The sequence below is a fragment of the Eleginops maclovinus genome, chromosome 7 (genome assembly GCF_036324505.1).
Source record: "Eleginops maclovinus isolate JMC-PN-2008 ecotype Puerto Natales chromosome 7, JC_Emac_rtc_rv5, whole genome shotgun sequence".
Classification (NCBI taxonomy): domain Eukaryota; kingdom Metazoa; phylum Chordata; class Actinopteri; order Perciformes; family Eleginopidae; genus Eleginops; species Eleginops maclovinus.
Window position 1 is genome coordinate 18,445,902 of NC_086355.1, and position 21,459 is coordinate 18,467,360.

Consider the following 21,459-nt stretch of genomic DNA (forward strand, 5'->3'; position numbering starts at 1 on the left):
CACCAATTATAGACTTTTTTGTCTCATTTAGAGTACTCACAGATTCATTTCAAACCAAAGCCAATATGATCCTCTAAGTGAAGCACAATGTGAGATAGATATACAATATTTCCCTTTTTGTTATCTTGAGTGGGATCAAACTCTTTGTTGAGTGCACTTTTTAAATTTATTAATTTACACCTTTGTATATTCAAATCCAACTTTCATCTCTTTGGTAACTAAAAAATCGTCATCCTCACCCACAAACACACACACACACACACACACACACACACACACACACACACACACACACACACACACACACACACACACACACACACACACACACACACACACACACACACACACACACACACACACACATACACACACACACACACACACCTTGCCTGCATCTGTACCACCCTTGTTAACACTCCTACATGTTATATGTTAACTGATGCTGCTGTAGTAACTCTGTAGTTGCCTGGCAATGTACTGAGCTGTGTTCCAGAAATAAACACAAAGAACACAAGATAAATGTGGAAAAATCTTGATAAACTAAGAAACAATCTCAATATACAAAGAGGAATCAGGACAGGTTTAAATAATGACCAGAAAAGTATAACTATACATGTTGAATAGGATAAAGTGAAAAGAGACATAAATTGCCCTTTTCCAAAATATAGGCTTTATTTCCTTTGCTTTGATGTGTGAATCGCTGACATCACCATGTAGCCACCTTTTGATTTATGATTATGAGTCTATAAAGCTGAATTTTGAAAGAGAGTGAAAGAAATAGACGTTCATTCATCCGCATAAACTATATGAGTGGGATAAATACATTGGTTGATAGTGACTGATTTAATGAATGCGTCGTTCACTGCGTGTGTTTGTGCCTCCGATTCAAACACATCAAATCTTTTCCAACTAGAAGTGTGTGTTGTTTGTAAGAGGGTGCTAATTGATGCATTCTCTCCCTTTGACTGTTTAATGGAAAAGCACTTCTCATTAAACTGTCACTCACAAATCTGCACTGGTGTGTGCGTGAAACAAGAGAAAGAAAGGAAGGAAGATGTGAGCAGGTCATTAGAATACAGTTTGAATGGAGAAGAGAGAGGTTGTAAAAGGGGAGCGCAGAGAGGGAGAGGTGCAGAAAGAACAGACCATTACAACAATTAGTATGCCATTTAAAAAGCTTTCCTTCACAGCCGTTTGATATTGAAATGAAACAATGTGTCCCCACAGGAGGCTGTCGGCGAAATTACCCTAACAATACATTAACTGACACGCACACACTCTCCTCGTCACCTGTGAAAGGCGTGTTTCCCTTTCTCTCCTTTTTTGGTCATTACATTTGAATCTATTTAAATTTAATTCCAAATCAATTGCGTTTAATATATTTAATTTCATCTCATTTCAGCGTGCCTGTACTGCTGTTTTGGCTTGATCAGTAAACAGTGAAGACAAAACATCAAGACAACATTTTGAGATTTAATTATTTTGCATTGCTGTGTTGTCAGGTTTTCTTTACCTTGAACTAAAAGGAACAATAACTAATATTGATGGTTATTTTTAATTGAGTCAGATTTAGCCAAAGCTCTGCTTTTCTTGATGGAATCTGTTACTAAGTGATTGTAGAGTACTGAATATTAAACAAAACAACATTTTTATCAAATTAGTCATCCATTTCCTCCCTAATGGTGAAAAAAGTACTCAATTTTTACATCCATACAAATACCATAGTCATTATGCAGATTTTCAGAAAAAATATTAATGATATTATTGGATTACAACTAGTGATTACTTTATTCATCACCTAAATGTTGCAGATGGTGTAGTGAGCTCATAATAATTACTTTATTAATATGTATTAATATACACTTCTAGGTAAGGAATAAAAAGATTATTGATTTATGAATATTTTGTTGGGTATTTGTTGATTATTACTATTTTTTATTTGAGTCTGTTAAGCCCCTAAAGTCAGTGGAGTCAGAAGTACAACATTTCCGTCTTGGATGAATGACATAGAAGTGTAAAGTAGCATAAAATGGAAATACCCAAAAAGTACCCCATAATTGTGTTACATGAGCATATGCCCGTATTCAATTTCCATCACTTTTTTAGTGAAAATTGCTGCTGACATTTTTCAGAATGATGTAAGGAGCTACGTAGGCTCACTAAAGAGAGCTGCCACACCTGTGAGAAACTCTGTGACTGTTTAGCAAAAGTGTATAAGGGGCAGAGTCCACACCCTGCTCTGGGGAGAGGCGCTTGTTATAGTTATGGGTTGCTACCCTGCCGAACATACCATTATGGTGCTCTCATCTCTGAGGGGTGGTGGGTGCCGGTTACACGCTGGAAGAAGATTAGAAGTTAGTGGGCTGCAGGGCGAGGCCTGGTTGGCTTGGGCGGGGGATGAGGGAACATGTGGCTGCTCCACTGTGCTGAATCACTGAACACATAGATTAGTCAGTACACTCAGACGTATTGATTACCGCCATCACTGCTTCTAAAGTTGTGTTACTACTCTGAAGATTGCAGATCATTGAAAAAAGATTTCACACGGCCACCAGCAACAACAGTAAAAATGTCAATGTGTTTAAATAATGCGCATGACAAAACAGTACAGAGACGTTTAAATCTATATGATGGGGGACTGCATCTCCCAGCATGCCTAGGAGGGTCAGAGAAGCAGTTGTGGAGAAGCCGGGGGATGTTCTGGTCTTGGTATTTTCCCCCTGCAAACCTGGCTCATACAAATGGCAAGATGGATGGATATCTTGAACGTTTTTTCTTTATTCTTTTTTTCTTTAACTTTTGGGCCTGGGTTCGATTGCTTTTACTATAACAATGGCCACCAAATCTAAGGCTAATAGAGGTCACAGAGATTGTTGAAACAGATCAGCCCAGTATTTTACTGTTATCTCACTGCAGTGGTATGCTCTTTTGTGTGTTTGTGTGTGTGACTTTAAGAGTCACAACCCATTACTCTTGATGGAGTGGGGCAGCAGCGGGGGGTCACACCAAGAGACCAATTGTGATTATTAGGAGTTTGGTTTAGCCATTGTTTCAGCAGGAGTAATGATTGGTCTGTATGGTTTTATCTAAGTACGCTTTTGTCCTTGTTGTATTGCTACAACTTCACAATGGGTTCTCCAAGTTTCAAATATATCTGATCTTTCAGCGCAAAGGTTGTGACATTTGGCTTAACTGAAAAGTTATGTTCTCTGTCTGCCTGTGTCTTTCTTTTTAAGTATTTTATTCTATTAGACTTGCTTTATAAATGGCACCTTTGCTAAACTGAGCATGGAGTTCTACCTTCTTGGCCACCTGGTATATGAACAATGACTATTTGACTACATGGTCAAGTTATTGACCGGATAACTGACCAGCTGAATGACTAAGTGATGACTAAACGGCCCTTGCAGAGGCAATTCTTCACTGACCATTTGTCTTTTGTCTGTTTTATTACAGCACCATAAAACTCTGGAGTGAGACAAGAGCCCTAAAACCACAGAGCTGTAAATAGAGAAGCGTTGGTGTGTGTGTGTGTGTGTGTGTGTGTGTGTGTGTGTGTGTGTGTGTGTGTGTGTGTGTGTGTGTGTGTGTGTGTGTGTGTGTGTGTGTGTTTGTGCGTGTGTGTGTGTGTGTGTGTGTGTGTGTGTGTAAGAGAGGGAGAGAGTTGCTTCATTAAATCCTTTGTGTTTCATCCTGTGTCTTTTTCTAATACTGTCCGCATCTATAAAAAGAGAAGCAAATGGAAAAGAAAAAAACATAAATGATTGAGCTACAGCAATGTCTCCCACTCTTATCGACCATTCTTCTGTCAATAAATCTTCAAAATGTCACAGGAAAAAATGCATAGCTTGTAACATATAGAAAAAGATAATGGGGAAAAGAAAAGGACGGACAGTGGACAGGAGATCATCAGAGAGAAAGAGCGGAAAATCTGACAAAAATAACTGGTCAATGCAAAAGTGTTCCTAGCAGATCATTACTTCTGTGTTTATTGTGTCCATTTATCAATCCAGACCTTTGTTTTACATCCAAAAATATTTTACTTGTAGCAAGTCTGATTGGGCTCATTACTGCGCCTATTTTAGTTTGGGGGAAAGAAACCCACTTCAAATGTGTTAAGCTCTGGTCATTGCCAGAATTATTCCCCTACTGGCCATAAAGAGTAACACAGTGTCAAATACAGCTGCTCCTGTTTGGAACAAGGCTCAAAAAGGTGAAAAGGTGGCTTTTTTTGAAGCCTTTAACAAGAATGTTTGATTCGAATGTCATTTGACTCATGAATCCAAAGATTCTATAGGTATTTGATTTCCGTAAGACAAAAGGATTTCCAGTGATGATTTCAACATTAACACAGCAGAAAACTGGCAATTTTTTACACTACTGGGCGGGTGTGGTCTACGTCAGCGGGTCTGGTAAGGCTACTGATGCGGGAGGAGCCTCTTGTGGGTTCAGGTTGGGCATTGGCAGGTCCTCATTGGGTAAAGTTCTTTAAAAAAGTTGGCTTGGAAGGGCCCAGGGGGAAAGCGGCTTGCAAATCCGGCAGTACGCTTCACAGCACCCCTTGCTTGAATATAGGAGCTTCAGGAAGATGCACCCTCTCTTGAGGAACGGGGTTCCTGGCGATCAAGTTTAATTTCTCTGCTTTTGCTCTTCATGTCAGTGCTTCTGTGTCTTAGTAACACAGGATGAATTCGGAGATCGCAATAAAAAGGTAAAACATGGAGAAATATGTAAAGCGGAGGAGGTATACAGAGAAAAATTACACAAGGATATAGAAACAAGACAGAGAGGTGATGAGTAAGAAAGAAAAGCAACATACATAATATAATTTTCACATGGAAGGAAAAGGACCGAGGGAGTCGTTAGGGATGATATGTATATATGTACATGTATTAATGTTTCTGTATGGAAGAGAAAGAATAAGAGGAGGTTGTGAGTGGGAGATGTATGGCATGTTGCTCCATGGCTTATTGGCTATAGCCAAAGGCATTGATATATTGCTCTTCTTCCTCACAACACAACCATATTGACTTAATCCAAAACCTGGTTATAGCTGTTGAAATTAAATTGTAATAATTCAATTATATATAAGGTTGAATCTAAGGTTGAAATGCAAAGATGTTGTCCTTAGTACCCAATAGTATATATGGTCGATAGCCACACTAATAACATTTTGTTGTTGATATTTTCCAAATGTTGCTTAATTGCTTTGGTAGGAATCATTCATGCTCTTGTGGCCAAAGAATTAATTATATTGTGTCACACTTAATTAAAGACAGTCAATCATTGGAGCAGACAGTTATTGACAGTGAGCTTGTTCAGCCCTTTGGACAGTATTACATCTCATAAATCCTCAAAATAAATCTGATTTTTTTAGCCAACAATAGCTATATAGTTGTTCATGTATTTTCTTTTTGTTCAGTCACGACGCCGGCGGCCCGTCAGCAGAATTTGATGATCTTTGAGTCTTTGACCCAGATTTTTAGCTAGACGGATTAATGATCAGACAAGATCGCTCATGTGCCCTGACAGTGCCGCATGTTACACTCCCACGGTCATGTGTGTGTGTGTGTGTGTGTGTGTGTGTGTGTGTGTGTGTGTGTGTGTGTGTGTGTGTGTGTGTGTGTGTGTGTGTGTGTGTGTGTGTATGTGTGTGTGTGTGTGTGTGTGTATGTGTGTGTGTGAAAAAAAGTGAGTGCCTTTTTTTGTATTCACACAGAAACACCATACATGGTTTTTTAATGTGCTCAGTCAAGCTCGTATGATAACATTATAAGACCGTAAGAGTGTGTGTGTGTGTGTGTGTGTGTGTGTGTGTGAGTGTGTGTGTGTGTGTGTGTCAGTTTAGCAGTCTTTCCGTTTCATACAGCCAATGTAGCTGCACACTTTTATGTTAGTGTATATACTGTACATGTGTGTGTTTATGTGCATGTTTTACTGTATGTGTTGATTCCCTGTTAACACATTTTAGTAGGTCTGGGAAATGAAACAGCTGTTGACCCCCCTCTCTAATCTTTTCCACCCATCAAGCAATGCTCCTCAATCAATTAGGGTCCACTAATATGTGTGTGTGGTATGGTGTGTGTAGGGGGGGGGGTTGTGGGGGTTGTGGTGGAAGCGGTCAAGCGTCTCATTGAAGCGGCAGCTCCAAATCAAATTTGCGGGCCAGAATAGGAACCCCTCATTTCCCCTTCTCATTTTTCCTTGCTCCTTACACACACACACACACACACACACACACACACACACACACACACACACACACACACACACACACACACACACACACACACACACACACACACACACACACACACACACACACACACACACACATAGATACAGCAAGCCAGTAGACATCCTGAATAAAGACATACAAGTACACAAATGCCTACACACATACACAAACACGCACTGAGTCCAAAATCGGGTTATTTCCTCATGGTAGATTATTATGGTAATCTGAAGACACCAGGTGCAAAATCTACCAGCTGCAGGAAATAGGATTTTACTGGAAGCAATTCTATCCCTCCATCCATTCACACACCCAACCATCCCTCCATCTCGCCATCCATTCATCCATCTTTCCATCCCATTAATTTGTTGTCTCAACACACACTTTTAACCTTAATGTCCTCTATTTATTCACTTTATCTGGATTCATCAACCCCTCCCACATTAATATTTTGATTATTCATCCATCTATCCATCCAGGCATCCGTCTAGCCAGCCAACGATCAATCTGTCTTTCCTTTTCCTCAGAACCAGACTGAGAAAATAGGATTTTCTCCAGAAAGCAACCGTGTATTCCTCCCTTCCTCTCAATCCCCTCATCCATTCACATGTCCCCATATCGCCAGATTGCAAAAATAGGATTTTCCCTGGAAGTAACTCCAATTATTATATCACTCCCACCCTTCTGGTCCTCGTTCCCTCTTCCTCCCTCTTTCGTATAAATAAATGTGTTACTACAACTGTAAGTTCCCTGCTGACTCCCGCCTTAATTCACATCATCAAAGTGGTAATCCACCAAGTTTATAATTTTTTTATTTGGGTTTCTGTAGGCGGGGTATTTAAAGTGTCTGCAATTACAGCTTGCACTTACTTCCCACTACTGCTTGTATTCATTCAAAACAAACAATTGACTTCCTGTAAACTACATGGTGAATCACCATTGTATTACACCACAATGAATGAAGCAATTTATACTTTCACTCATGTTCAAATTTATATGAAGGCAAAAAAGGCCTTCATCCAAAAATATATGCCTGCTGCCTCACCCAGGCTATTTCTCTTTTTTTCTGCTGTCACTCCTTTCAAGTTGGGTTCAGACCCATTTTAAAATAAGTTGTTTATTGCATGTACATACATTTAAGTAACCAAGGTTACATTACACTTTGGACTGATTTTGGAGTTGATTTTTTACATTGTGTAAATGAGAAATCTAGTTCCTGTAATGAGGGCAATAACCCAATTCTGGTGGGCATATGGACCGGGAAACATGTGAGCCCAAAATCTGAAACATCGCAATCTTCATTCATACCTGTAAACGTAATGGCTCATTAAACAGTGAAACCTCAAACCAGTCACTTCATCCTCGTTTCTTTCCATATACCAGTACTAAGATGAGCAAAGTATCCGTAAATAGGAGAAGACCAAACAATAAAGTAAAACGCAATTTGCCTGCTACAATAACAAAACATAGCCACATTGATTAAAGCAACGTTTGGGATTGTGGAAACTACAGTGAATGTAAAGAATATAACACATTATAACCTGCTTTACCTGGTTAGAACAACTGAAAACTTTAAATCATCTCAACCTTTGCTACAAAACCCTAACCTTAATCCTTGTACCAAAAATATAATACTGTTTCAGATGCTCACAGTATTGTGAACTGCTGGGATTGGTTTTGGCTTCTTAAAAAACCCTTACCTTCCTACATGTAATACTAAACTGAACTCATGTGGTTTTATGTCATTTTCTTACCGGTATCCAGCTGCACTCTCAAACCTACCCTTTTTCAGTTTTCAATCTAAACGTTGCCTAGGCCTATATTCCTCTCAATCTCCTTCACCCCTGCATCTCCTCCTTTGCCTAAACTTATGTGCAGATACAGCAAAGACAAGCCTTCTTCATTCATCAGTTCTGCCAACCTTCCATCCGCTCTCACTCAATCCTTCCATTCAATCCTATAAGTATGGTTGCATAAAGGTCAAATTATGTTCCATTTCAGTCCCATATAGGAGGCCGAAATGTCACCCATGCTGTTTATGAGCTTTATAACAGCTTGAAAATGAGCTGTGTGAACAGTGCAGGCTCGGTGGGAGTCACTGTGTTTGTGTTCAGCTGAGGTTTCTCTTCCCCCTCTTTGTCATGCTTATGGGTTTACGTCAATGTAGAGCCGAGTTCACTCTACACGATTTCAAAGGTTGTCTGAACGCTGGTTTGTTCGTGGGGGAGTTAAAGTCATTGTGGTTTTCAAACTACATGATTGACCAGTGACCGTAGATCAAACACCAAATTAGTACATACTGTACAATCTCCGAATTACGTTTTGTCATGCTAACAAAACCAAGTAGTGACAATAAAAAATCAATTGAACCATGTTAACATTTGCACATACTGTGTGTTCACATAATAGCCTGTTTGCACAACTCTTAGCTATTCATATGCTTGCCTTCAAATGCAACAAAAACAACTGGTAAAGTTGAAAATGCAACACAGCAAACATCGTTAACGTTGAACCCTCCCCGAAGTTCCCTGTCCTGGGCTTTCATTGGCTATATCTCCCCAACAGATCCAGTTAGATATCTTGGATGCGTCTCCGGTTCATTGAATGTGTGTATGCATGTATTTGTTTGTGTGTATTTGTTTGCTGCGATAGAGTATTGTTTCCCTTAATTACAAGCTAGAACAACAGCAGGATCCATTCAAGTTAATATTAGCATACAAAGGGTTGTAAGGAAGTGGGACACAAGCTGTATCTCTTCTAGATATGAATGAATGATTGTAGTAAATAGGAAAGATCAGAAGGAAGGATGGTAGGAAAGAAAAACCACTGTGAGAAGTGACGTGAAGGAGTAGAAAAAAGTGCGATGTGAAGGGTGTGAATAGAAGAAAGAAGAAATTGAAGAAAGACCGAGGGAAACCCTTTATGCTGTAACGTGACACACACACACTGTCTGTGTAATCAGCCTCCAAGCCCTGAGGGGTTAGAGGCCATTTTATCAGTGTTAGGCTTCCTGACCCATAATCTTATCACTGATCAGAAACCACTCTGTCTCCGCTTTTGTGTGTGTGTGTTTGTGTGACTTCTACTGCTTGTGTCTGTGATTAATCCATTCCTGATAATCCTATCAGTTTGTGTCATCTAAAACAACAAGGGAATCCCCCCCGCAAAGAAAACCATTGTTATTGTGCTTTCCACAGCCCGAGGGATCCGCTCCTCAAACACACCCAGACACACTCACACGTCTCCCCAAGGCTGTTGTTTTTGAGAATGTCTGTATGGAGGATGTGAAGATGCATCCTGTCATTGAAAGTATGTATGTGTGTGTGAATTCCATACTAGTGACCAGTGACCCGTGCTTCACTGTACTCCCAGTGTTACAGTTGAGTGAACTGCCCATAAACAGTTCTGTCTTTTGTTTGCCTTTAACAATACCACCATGCATTTGTATTGGAAGGTAGTGGGTCGTGAAAGCTGTGTGTGTTTCCCATACATTAAAGTACAGTTAGTTCCAATTATTGAAACACCATTGCTTGTGCCTCAAGTACAGGAAAATGGTTTGACTAATGACCTGATCTGAAGTTAGAACAATAAAAGACAGAAGAAAAAGACAGAGGGGGATAAAATTGGACGGGTTGTGGAGCTAAATGGGTGTGACGGGGGTTTTCCCTCTCCCCCCTTTCCCTTCACTGTAAGCTGTGTTGTCAGACAGTGACTGATGGTGCTAAACACAGTACCTCAAGCTGTCACACCATAACCACGTAACTGTAAAATGTAAATTTTAAGGGAAAAGGGGGAAACAAATCCCTGTAATCAGACTGATGCCCTGTCTCATGCCTCATTTCCACTCCCTCGCTGCCGACTGAACTCAACTCACTTATGATACCAGGTTATTTTTTCTATTTCATTTTCCACTTCGTATAATGCCTGTTGGATCAACGATTCTCAGCTGAATAGCGGCACCGCGTGATACTGTCTTGACATCATCTTCCATGCGACACTCACTGAATCCTTTTATCGACTACCAAATTGAACTTCTTCTTCAGTCAATGGTATGGCGTAGTGTAGGAAGTAGTTTTGTGGGCTGCCATTTCTTTTATTTATCTGAGTTGAGTCAATAACATAACCAGATATTTATCATCGTCAAATCTTGTTTGCGGTATTAGTAGTAGGAACTCTCCACAACTCTTGCCAATGTAAAACCCCCCAAAGAGAGGGTTGAGTTGAGGAAAAGTGTGCAGTAGCATGCATTGGAAATGGATAGAATATATCAGTTCCATGTGTATTTCCAAAGTGCACAAAGATTGTTCTTCTCGAATCATAAAAAAAACCTTTAAATATGGTCACTAAAGCTTTACATATTTCAGGAAAGTTTCTTCCTTGTGTCTCAAGTCTAAAAACCCTATGTTCGATTAGGTTGTTCAAAGAGAGAAAGGTTTGAGTATGTAGAAAGAGTCAAAGTGGATACACTCGTTTAGATTAACTGACCTTCAAGGTTGGACAAAAGATAGGAAAAGGTGGAAAAATGAGAATGGCTTGGTGGAAGAAGTTGAGCAAGTCTTACAGAGGAGAAAAGATCAAAGATGAGGCTACGGAAAATATAATATTACATTTACAGGTATACAGCTGCATCACCGAGTGCGTAACAAAGATTGAGTGGTGATAAAGAGAGAGCCAAAGTATCTGCTCTTATCGACCCCAGTTGTAGTTCACAACTTGATCCCACTTCCACCTCTTGTTTGGAGACACAACGGCTCTAATTGCAGCCAACACAGAGGCGATCGGTGCGGTTCAGTAGTTCACGTTGGAAATAACAGTTGAAGAAATATGATGAAAGTGGAAAGTGCACCTCTGCACACCTGGAAATTCACTGACGAAAGTGGCTTTACTGACCGTTGGAACTTTACAAAAGTTTCTGGACTTTTTGATCATTTGATGAAGCTTTTCACCACTTTTAAGGCAATTTCTCAAGACCTTTAGATTTTTCTATACTTATACAACATTATTATCAGGACCAAAGTGTTCACCCTAATTGAAAATGATCTCTAGGTAATTCTGTGCAAAACATAAATGAAAGCAGTTAGTGTGTTAGGGGTATTGTCTGGATCCATGATCAACGTTCTGTTCTCCATAGCAACGGTGTGTGTGCAAGTATTAACAACCTCTGAGATGTCGAGTTGACCAATCAGAATCAAGTATTCAACTAAGCTGTGCAGTAAAACATTATCGTAAAAGTTAAGTAAATCTCATCTACAACTCTTGGAAGGGTAGTGATAAGAACCTCACGACAAAACCCAATGGCTTTCCATCATATCGACTTATAATCAGTCTTCTGCTAAAGGGAATGCAATTTATAATGTGTAAAACAATGCCTATGAGAGAGTACATTCAATTCTAGTTTTAAAGATAAATAACGCTCCTGAGCATGCATTTAATTTCACTTTGTTTAATGCAAACTTTGATGTAACTTTGATACCTACTCCTAAAGAAGTAGCATTTCAATTACAAGACTTTGACGAGGAGTTACAAAGTCGGTTTGACATCTGTGCAGTACCTGTCATTTCCCACTGAGGAACATTAAAGCTGCTAACTGCTGCTGCTGCACACCCAGCAGAGTCAAACACCCAGAGAGGACATACTTATCTACAACCACACAGAGAGATAGAGAGAGCAGGAACAGAGATGGGGGGTGAGGGAGAAAAAAATACAGTAGGAGAGGGAGCAGTAAATGAGAAAGTCAGACAGAGGGGACAGGGAGACCTGATAATGGCCCGGGATGAAAGGGGAAGAGGGAGAAATTGCAGAAAGAAGGTATTAAAGAGAGGGAAATGAGGAGGAAGGCGAGGGGAAAAGATAGTTTAATGATAGTAAAAACCAAAATTGAAAAAGAGGCATACAGAAGATACAGAGATAAGACAGAAAGCGGGTTATTAGAAAGAGCAGACATTTTTCACAAACTCTGCTCGGCTCTGGCAGCCCGCTGCGATCCCTGGACGCTGCTCGTTGTATGTGTCTATGTATCAGTGAGCCTGTGCTTGTTAGTGTGTGTCAGTGTGCGGCTGTGTATATATTTGTCTCTTTCTAGCACCTCTGTGTCCTTGCTAATAGCTGAGTGGAATCCCTGCAGTCTCTACAGGCTGTGCTGTGATTATCACCACTTAGTTGTGCACCCACACAGAAATGTGCGTGGACATCCTATGAAAGACGCACCGTCCACACACTCATGCACACGTATACGCATAAAGCACTCAGCAGTATGCATAGTTATTACTCAGAAACATGCATTTAACATGCATTTCCAGATTCTCAGCAAGTATTTGTGTATGCATGGATATTATGAGACAATGGGCCCCTAGGGTGCAAAAAACCCACCAGTGTGCTACATAGGAGCAAGACATACATAGTTTAGCCTGTTTTTGTTGTTGTTTCATAAGGCTTTGTAATTTTATCTCTTTGTAGTGTTTTTGTGCGTCTTTGCATACTTTTTTAGGTACTTTATGTGTCTCTGTAGTTGTTTTGGCAATTTTTATAGGTATTGGGAGTCCCTCGTAGTTTTTCTGTATCTCTTTTAGTCTTTTTGTCTCTCTTGATAGTAGTTTTATATCTTGTTTAGGTCTCTTTGTTGGCATTTGTGTCTCTTAATGTGACATTCATAGGTTGGGCCATGGGAAAAGCCCTGAAACATTGGGCTTCTGGACCTGAGCTTGGTAGGCCTTTTCAGTAATCCATCCTTATATGCATGTTGGCAGCTTTATGTGTTCCTCTCCTTACATGTTCATATATGTGGCTGTGCAAGAGTGCATCTCTGCATGTGTAAATCTTCTTGAATCTATGTGTCTATATATGTACTCTGCCGTGTGTATGTGTGTGTGTCTCAGCTCTGCTCCAGCAGTAAATGAGTATGTCAGTGCAGCCCATGTTAACTGTTGACATACTAATTTACTGTGGCTTCCCGTAAGACCTGCTCAGTAATATGGCTTATTGATGAGGCCACAGGGAGTGTGTGTGTGTGCCGCTGTGTGTGTGTGTGTGTGTGTGTGTGTGTGTGTGTGTGTGTGTGTGTGTGTGTGTGTGTGTGTGTGTGTGTGTGTGTGTGTGTGTGTGTGTGTGTATGTGTGTGTGTGTGTGTGTGTGTGTGTGTGTGTGTGTGTGTGTGTGTGTGTGTGTGTGTGTGTGTGTGTGTGTGTGTGTGTGTGTGTGTGTGTGTGCGTGCGTGCGTGCGTGTGTGTGTGTTTGCATTACTGAGCGTGTTCATTGCTAGTGTACCGACACCGGAGATGAAATATCTGCGGCGCTTCTGATAAATACGGTCAGTCCAGGGGTGATGTATGCACACATAAATATTTACTCTCTGTGAATGAATGTGTCTGTTCATGCCGACACTTTGATAGCTGTGGGTCAGGTGAAGTATGAACATGATTTTGTTTGTATCTGTACAGTGGGGTTACAATTCTGTAGAATATTGTTTTTTCAATGATTAGATTTTCCTGATTTTTCTCTTTCTGCTAAATGACATTAGAAGAGAGGAAACCTGATCAAGCAGCTGGAGAACAGGAAATTGGACAGTGGTGAAAAACTGGAAAAATCACAGGCGCCAACAGGTTGCAGGTAAAACCAAATAAAACACCAAGTAGAGCTTCAGTATCCGCACTCAGACAGGCGTCTTTTAACTCAGACGCATGCACAAAATGTGTTCGTAGGCACACGTGCAGAAGTGAGGAGAGGTTGATGGATGCAAAGCTGCAGGTTCCTCTGAGATCCCCACATTCTCCATGTGCCATTAAACTCAGAGACAGATGAGGAGGGACTGAGGTGTTGAGTAAAGTGGTAATCAGGAGGATCGGGAGAAATCCTGTTACATTTCATGAATTATTTTCAATTACTTTGCAGGAATTAGCCGAATATTAACATCCAAACAAAAGAGTAAAGCAGAGATATTTTTATTTTTACACAATTCAGTAATATATTTAAAAATGGTGAGTGAAATACAGGAATGAGGTCTGTAGAGGTCAGCACAAGTTGTAAATATGGTCAATGTATTATTATTTCTGATTTGCAATGCAGATTTTGAGTAAATTTAAGTGTGTCCCTAGTTGTCTGCCTAGCCATTGTTCCATTTTATTTTGGCTATAATAAAATACAGAAATCCGTAGAAACTGATGTTTTGATGGACAAGGTGAAGGAGACCAGTGACTCCCTGCAAATAGCGGAAATGTGAAGATTGGAAGTTAATTTCAATATACATTTTACTAGATCTTACATTTGAAGTTATTTTTCAAGTTATTACAGTAGTTTTTAAGTTGTCATTCAGTGTCAAAGCAATGTTTTCTAATTAGGTAAAACTAGAGGCTTTTACTGGTTTGTGGTTTGTCTCCGATGGCTGGGGTTAACCTTATTTTTCAGAGGCCTTTGGAAAAGATTGGTTTTGGGGGGCCCTTTACAAAAACATTGATATTGCTGTTTTTCTTTTTAAGAAAAAGAAAAACAGCTTCATGCGTGTGGGGTCTCAAGTCTCAGGGCAGTTGGTCTGCATCGCTTAACCGCTGAAAACAAATCCCGCTTGGCCCCCGGAGGGACAGAAAAGGGGGGAAAAGAAGCAGAGAATGGCAGTGTGTGGAGAGAAGAGAGGAAGGGAAGGAAAAGGAAGGACAAAATGAAATACAATCGAAGAGAAAAGGATCAAAAATGGTTAAAAAGCTTGGAAGACATAAGAGAGAACAAAGATTGCTAACTATGAAATTAACAGAGGAGGAAAAAAAGGAACACAGCGGAGATAGTCCAAAAAAACAAACAACAAATTTAAATTAGTAAGTCGTGCATGAAATCATTCATCAAATCAGCCGAACAAGAGAGCGCGATGGAGGATGCGATGCGTTGGCGAGGTGTGGACAGGGCCAGTAGTGCCTGTCGACAGGCCAGCAGACGTGATCTTCCCCTGACGCAGAGGGAGGATCATCTTACCCTCTGCTGGTTTCACAGCTCTGTTGCTACCTATACTCAAAAATGTTTTTCATATGAATGCATTACTTCTCTCCATTCATTGACTGAACCCAGTAGAGTCTGATGAGGTTTAACTACATGCTAGCTATAAAAGATCTAGCAGTTCAAAGAAAGACTGTCGATTAAGACCTGACCATACAACTTTCAGCTAGAATATCAGCATCATCTGGCACTTTATTAACAGTTTAAGATAATTGATGAGTGGCATCTCATAAACACAGCCTTACAAACTCATCTTAACATGTTATGACCCTAGTTCTAGTTTCAGTGAGTGACATACACTTCAAATTTGTATGAGCAGCATTTCTGTCCATTTCCAAAATAGATACTTGATGAAGTCAGTGTTAACGTCTGTGAAACCCAGTCCACTGCTTGCCAAGCAGAAAAGGTGTCATGGATTAGCATATCCTCATTTCACAACATACTGTTGCAAGTTATACACAGGAATGCGTGAAGTCCAGAAGGCTTGGGTCCATGCGTTGAGTTTGTTTGAATTAGGATGATTTGTTGAGGTTATTCATGTCTTTCTGAACAAAGGCTCCCTGCAAACTTTTGGATATTAACGGCTCAACCCAACATTTTTTTCAGTTTTAATCAAAATATGTTGCGGTTCAACCCCTGGTGCGCTTTGTTAGGATAACAGTCATCATACTCTGGTCCGGAACAAACTACTGGTCTGAAATGCGTACGAGAGGTGGTCTTGTACTTTTTCCAAGCTTATTCAAGTGCAGTTCAATTGCAGCAAGGACAAATTCCAACCAAACAAAGGAAGTGAACAGAAATGCAGGGATTATGGGCTGCCTGCATATGCGTTACTTGAGATAGACATGACTGAAAGGGGACTGACGTGGAATTCTGCCAAAGACCAACTTATTGCTTGACATCTGACATTATGTGCACAAACATAGTGATTTATAATAAGTGATATTTAATGAACCAGAGCAGAAGGGATTCCTCAGTAGAGTTGATTGGAATAAAAGTTGACATTATGCATTTCATAAAAGTGGCACCTCTCAAACAAAAGCTCCTTTTAGCAAATCATTTATTTAATTTGGGGTGCTTTAAAGAAGTGCGTTGTGAAACTGAACCAGACTTTATAGAAAACAAAATAAAAGTATTAATTCCCCTCTGATTTGGACCAACCCAAAAGACTTGTAAGGCTCTCTAATATAAAATAACTTAAACATCAATTTAATGCCATTTTTATTATTTCACTCCAATTTTAGAACTGAATGCCTTTCTGCAAAGTCATATAAAGTGAACATGTTAACCTTTAAACACCACTGCCAAAACGTATGTCATAAAAGAGTGTTTTATTTTATATTTAATTGGAGTGAAAATGTAAAGAGTATATGGCCATCTCAGGTGCATCTTTCTAATCTCTATTGCTCAAAATAAGAGGTTTTTAACAGCTCAATGGGAATGTTACATTGATACAGTATAAGCATGTGATTGCTCCATGCTCTCATCACTTGACAGATCCCAGTTGGCCCAGCTGGGTTTAGTTTCAGTGGAAAGAGCAGGACGAGGGGAGCGAGATGGGTAAGAGGGGCAGGTTACAGAGGTCGTACGATGACAGGGACCTAAGGCATGAGCAGGGTGACTGTTACTGTCTCTCTCCTGTCACGGAAAAAGAACCTAATACCTTGAGACCTCCAGAGATGTTGAAACATCTGAGTGACAGCTTGATGGTGCATATCTGCACCTGCGTGTGTGTCCCACGTCACTGACGTAGACAAGTGATTCACCTGCTGCTCATTGTAGGCCTGTGACAGTAAAAAGTAAGTAGTAATAGTTTCATATCTCACGGGAAGTGAGATATGAAACATTCAGCAGTCAGGACATGAGTGATTACTGAAATATGTAATCTTATGTCAGCGTTGAAAATCAATTGTTGTCAGAAAAGCGTGTGCCAGTAAAGTAGCTATAAATAGTTGCCAGATGATGTAATAAAAAGCCTCCGCAGCCGTGTCTTTTTCTTGTCTTCAAAGAAAAAGCGGTTTGAGAGGGATTTTCTTCCCACGAGATAACTCGGTGCGCAACATGATTTTTACTGAGCGGTCAATGGTGAGTTCAGCTTTGTCATTATGGCCTACATGTGTGTGCATCTGTGTGTGAAAGTTTGCAGGGTGTGTCCTGGGAAGGCAGTGCCAGAGCCAAGCTTTGGTTAGGTTTGCAGACCGATAAAGCTTTGGTGTCACTACAGGCCCTAAAACACACTTCCAACTGACATCCTCCCTGTGTTATACTACAACAGTCAACTTAAATGCTTTTTTTCAAATTATATTTTGTGTGTGTGTGTGTGTGTGTGTGTGTGTGTGTGTGTGTGTGTGTGTGTGTGTGTGTGTGTGTGTGTGTGTGTGTGTGTGTGTGTGTGTGTGTGTGTGTGCATTGTATTGCTGTCTATATCCCTTATTCCCTTATTTAGATTCTGTGCCCTTGGTTAACAGCTTTCGCCCTGGCCTGCAGAAAAGTGTGTGTGTGTGTGTGTGTGTGTGTGTGTGTGTGTGTGTGTGTATGTGTGTGTGTGTGTGTGTGTGTGTGTGTGTGTGTGTGTGTGTGTGTGTGTGTGTGTGTGTGTGTGTGTGTGTGTGTGTGTGTGTGTGTGTGTGTGTGTGTGTGTGTGTGTGTGCATCCAAGAGCTCAGCCATTATTACCACAATGGCTGCTCTGCATGAGAAGTAAATCAGTGTTTTTCACAGAAAACTTTATGTTGTTAATCTTAATAGCAAATCAAAGCCTATTAGCAAAGCATGTTTGGTAATTTACTATCAGATTCCTCTCCATTCTGATTAGTTTAAACATGCACATGGTCAATGTTTCCACTGTAATGCTTGTAAACCATGCAGCAGGTTCCCTTTAAAGCACCCAGCACTATTACAAATCTCGTTAAGCTGTGCTGTGGGTCTCTGCTGTGTTCTGCCTTTCCTTTTTTCCACCTCCTTCTATTCAATATTGAGGAAGGTGGAGGAAGAACATAGCGAAATAAAAGAGTTATCTAGAAAGAGAAAGGAAAATCGGTGGGGGGGAATGGGAGAAAGGAGACATTCGGTATAAATGAATCAAAAAGGGAATGGCAGAAATATTGGAAGGTGAGGCACATGGAGAGGGAGAGAAAGGGGAGTGAGAGGGAGATGAAACTACTCTTTAATCAGTGAGGGGCTATATGGAGGCGGGACGAGGTGCCTACTGTAATCCGATACACGCTCGCGCGCACGTCGTTCATGCACACCGAGACAGGGGACTGAGTGAGCAGTCCTGCACACTCCCACAAACCCGGCGGAGAGCGGAGGGGAAGGAGCGCACTGACGGAGAGAGATACTGACCGTGAAGGCGAGAGAGAGAGTGAGAGAGAGAGAGAGAGAGAGAGAGAGAGAGAGGGGGGAGAGAGAAGGGGTATAGAAAAGCGTGTTTCAGCGGAGAGACTCACAGTTTGCAGGAGGAGCGCGGACAGGCTGCAGGTCTGCTTTCTCCCGATCACTTTTACGCACGAACGCCGGAGCTGCCTCTTCCAGGAGATCTCATGTTTGCGCAAGAACGGACTGTTATCGGGACAGTTTTAGGAAGATAACCGTTTGGAAAATATTTGCTTCTTTCTTTAATGACAGGTGCATTTTAAGAAGTAAATGCGCAGTTGAAAAAAGAGAACCGGAGCAAAAGATTTTGGGATATTTTATCGAGAAAACGAAACACTCGTATCACTTGTTTTAGGTTCTTTCAAACTTAATATTTTGTTATGATTCCTGATGGTTTTCACCAGTGATTTTAACTTTTTGGGCATTTTATGATTGTGTCTGTCAGGAGTGTCAGCCACGCGCATTGCAACTGACAGGGGGACCGTGTGCTGCCATCTCTGCGCACCGCAATGGATTTTGAGGCTGATTTCAGATCAATTTGCGCACATTAGTTTCTTTTATTTAACAAAAGGAAGCACACGTGGACAGAGCTCGCACAGATAGTGTTAATCTTCTTGGAGAGCACGGTGTACGCAACCAGTCATTTGTTGTGGATTTGGCACTTGTGTTGCGCTTGAGAGAAACTGAGAACTGTGGAAAAGATACTTTGGACTTCAGCTTTGTCTCTGATATCAAACATAACACCACCGAGGAAGAGAAAAGGTTGTTTTTTCTCAATATCGGAGGAAAAAGATGGATTTATTCATATGGCTTTGTGGATGTTTACTGGCTTTCCTCTCGCCTTCAGCGGTCAAAGCAGAGGAAGGAGGTAAGTTTGACACTTGTACTGTCCGCTCAAATCACGCTGTCACATAGAGGTGTTAAATGGGAATTAAACCGCTCTTATAAGGGAACATCTCCCCAATCCACATCACAAGTATTCGTTTTAAAACCCATTCAAGTGAGAGTGTTTCGTAAAGGACAACTTGTGTTTTTATGTGTAACGAAAATGCGTAATAAATGTAAAAAAAAAAAAAAACATTGTAGCAAACCAACATGATTACACTTAGAGGGTTTACATTAGCCTTCAATTTCTTTCAAATAATGCGTTTATTATCAGAGTCCATGGTACGCCAATTAGTTCAGAGTTAGGAGAGATATCCTTATTATAGGATGGCCTGTCTTCATTAACATCATTGACCCATCTTGCAGTGGGAATTTAAATATAAAAAGTGAGTTAACACCTTGCAATAAGTCAAGAACGAAAACGAAATCATTTATTTTTTATCCAACAAAAGTCTCTCCCCAATAAACTTTCCCTTTTGCGTAATGCTTAATATCGCCTTTTTCATTTTCATAATTATCAACATAAACTTTTCAATCGCCTCACTGCACTGCTGGTTCCAGTCCGTCCTTGCTAAGGGATGTTGGGAGGCTGGCTTCGCATCAATATAGATTTTTGTCATCTTGAAAGATCTTAAACATATGCTGTTAATTTTAATCTGCAGTGAAATCAATGAGTGTTCTCTGGAGAGCCGTTCGATAAGGTAAAATCACTGTAATAACATCCTTATATTCCTGTCGGGAGTAGTACCAGTAGTCTTTAAGGTTCAGGAGAGTTACTGAAGACTTATCGCGCTTGTATTTATGTCTTTGTAACTATAGTGCAGGCTCACAACATTCCTTGAAATCTATTCAAAATGAGGCTTCCAGCTTTATGTGCAACCCTATGAAACGCTACTGTTGGTTGAGCAAAGAGGTGGTGGTGAATGTGACCAGGTTACCTTCTCGGTCTGCCGGAGGCCAGCACAGGAGCTCCTTACGCACGGAGGTCCGAGGCTGAGAGAAGCTGTTTGTGGCTGCCTTCTCTCTGATGTGAGACATGAGAAACAGGCTCTGCGATTTGAACTCGATTAAATGCCTGGTAAAAGTATTTTAATGTTGGAAATAATCTTAAGGCACACGGTGAACACTGCACACATATTTTAATGCATGATCTTCCTTTTGGTTTAGAATAGAGAAGTATTTTAGTTCAGTTGGTTAAAACAACCTACATGTGGTGTTTATGGGTATATTGATTTGTCTCAGCCAATGATAACTAAGAATGTAGGACTTTTAAGACAAATGAGTTTGAAGAAAAGTCTATTTGTTTTATATTTTACAGTGGAAGTCCCTGTCCTTCAATGGATCTAGAGGCAAAACAATCATATTCTTGTTGTCTATCATTGTCTAACAATAAAAGATTGAGAAGTTGTTCCACCTTCTGCTTTGAGATACATTTATTTTTTGTGTACACAATTTACCAAAAATGCAGCTATGAAGAAGTTGGTTGCATTGTAGGTTTCATTTATTTAGTGCTTATTCAGGAGGCTGTCCGGGGATTTTTGCAGATCTCATGACTTGAATTGAGCAGCCTGTCTGCCAAATGTTGTTTTGGAGGAAAGGCAGCGTACAGAGAGAACAGGGGAGGCATTCTTTGCCTAACACTTCACCTCTGATGTGAGAAGATATGTGCCGTGCCACTGTGAACAGGCGGTTAGGATGATGTCACCTCTGAATGTTGAGTTCTTCCCAAACTATTGATAAGTGCTGACACCAATTGTACAATCTATAGCAATTCAGGTCGATTCCAGACATGTTTCAACTTTGATCAACATCTTAAAATGGTCTATATGTACATTCATTCATTCATGAGCAAGTATATGTGCTCCTAATAAACGCAAACATTAAAAAAGGAAGTTGTGGTTATAAGGGTAAATTCTCATAAAGTAAGAAATCTGACCGGGGTTTCTCTTCCGCCTCCATCCAATAGTCATCATACAACCATGA

The 21,459-nt window shown here is 40.5% G+C and overlaps 1 protein-coding gene across 4 annotated transcripts in view; it reads left to right on the forward strand.

Annotated features, from left to right (window-relative positions):
• The first annotated feature begins 18,624 nt into the window (after positions 1–18,624).
• Positions 18,625–21,459, forward strand: part of LOC134867319 (neuropilin-2-like) — a 100,145-nt gene continuing 97,310 nt past the window's right edge. For all 4 annotated transcript variants that reach the window (XM_063887794.1, XM_063887796.1, XM_063887795.1 and 1 more), the window contains exon 1: positions 18,625–19,459. In XM_063887794.1, coding sequence (XP_063743864.1) covers positions 19,384–19,459 — 76 coding nt within the window. In that variant the 5' untranslated portion in view covers positions 18,625–19,383. The remainder of the gene's footprint in view (positions 19,460–21,459) is intronic.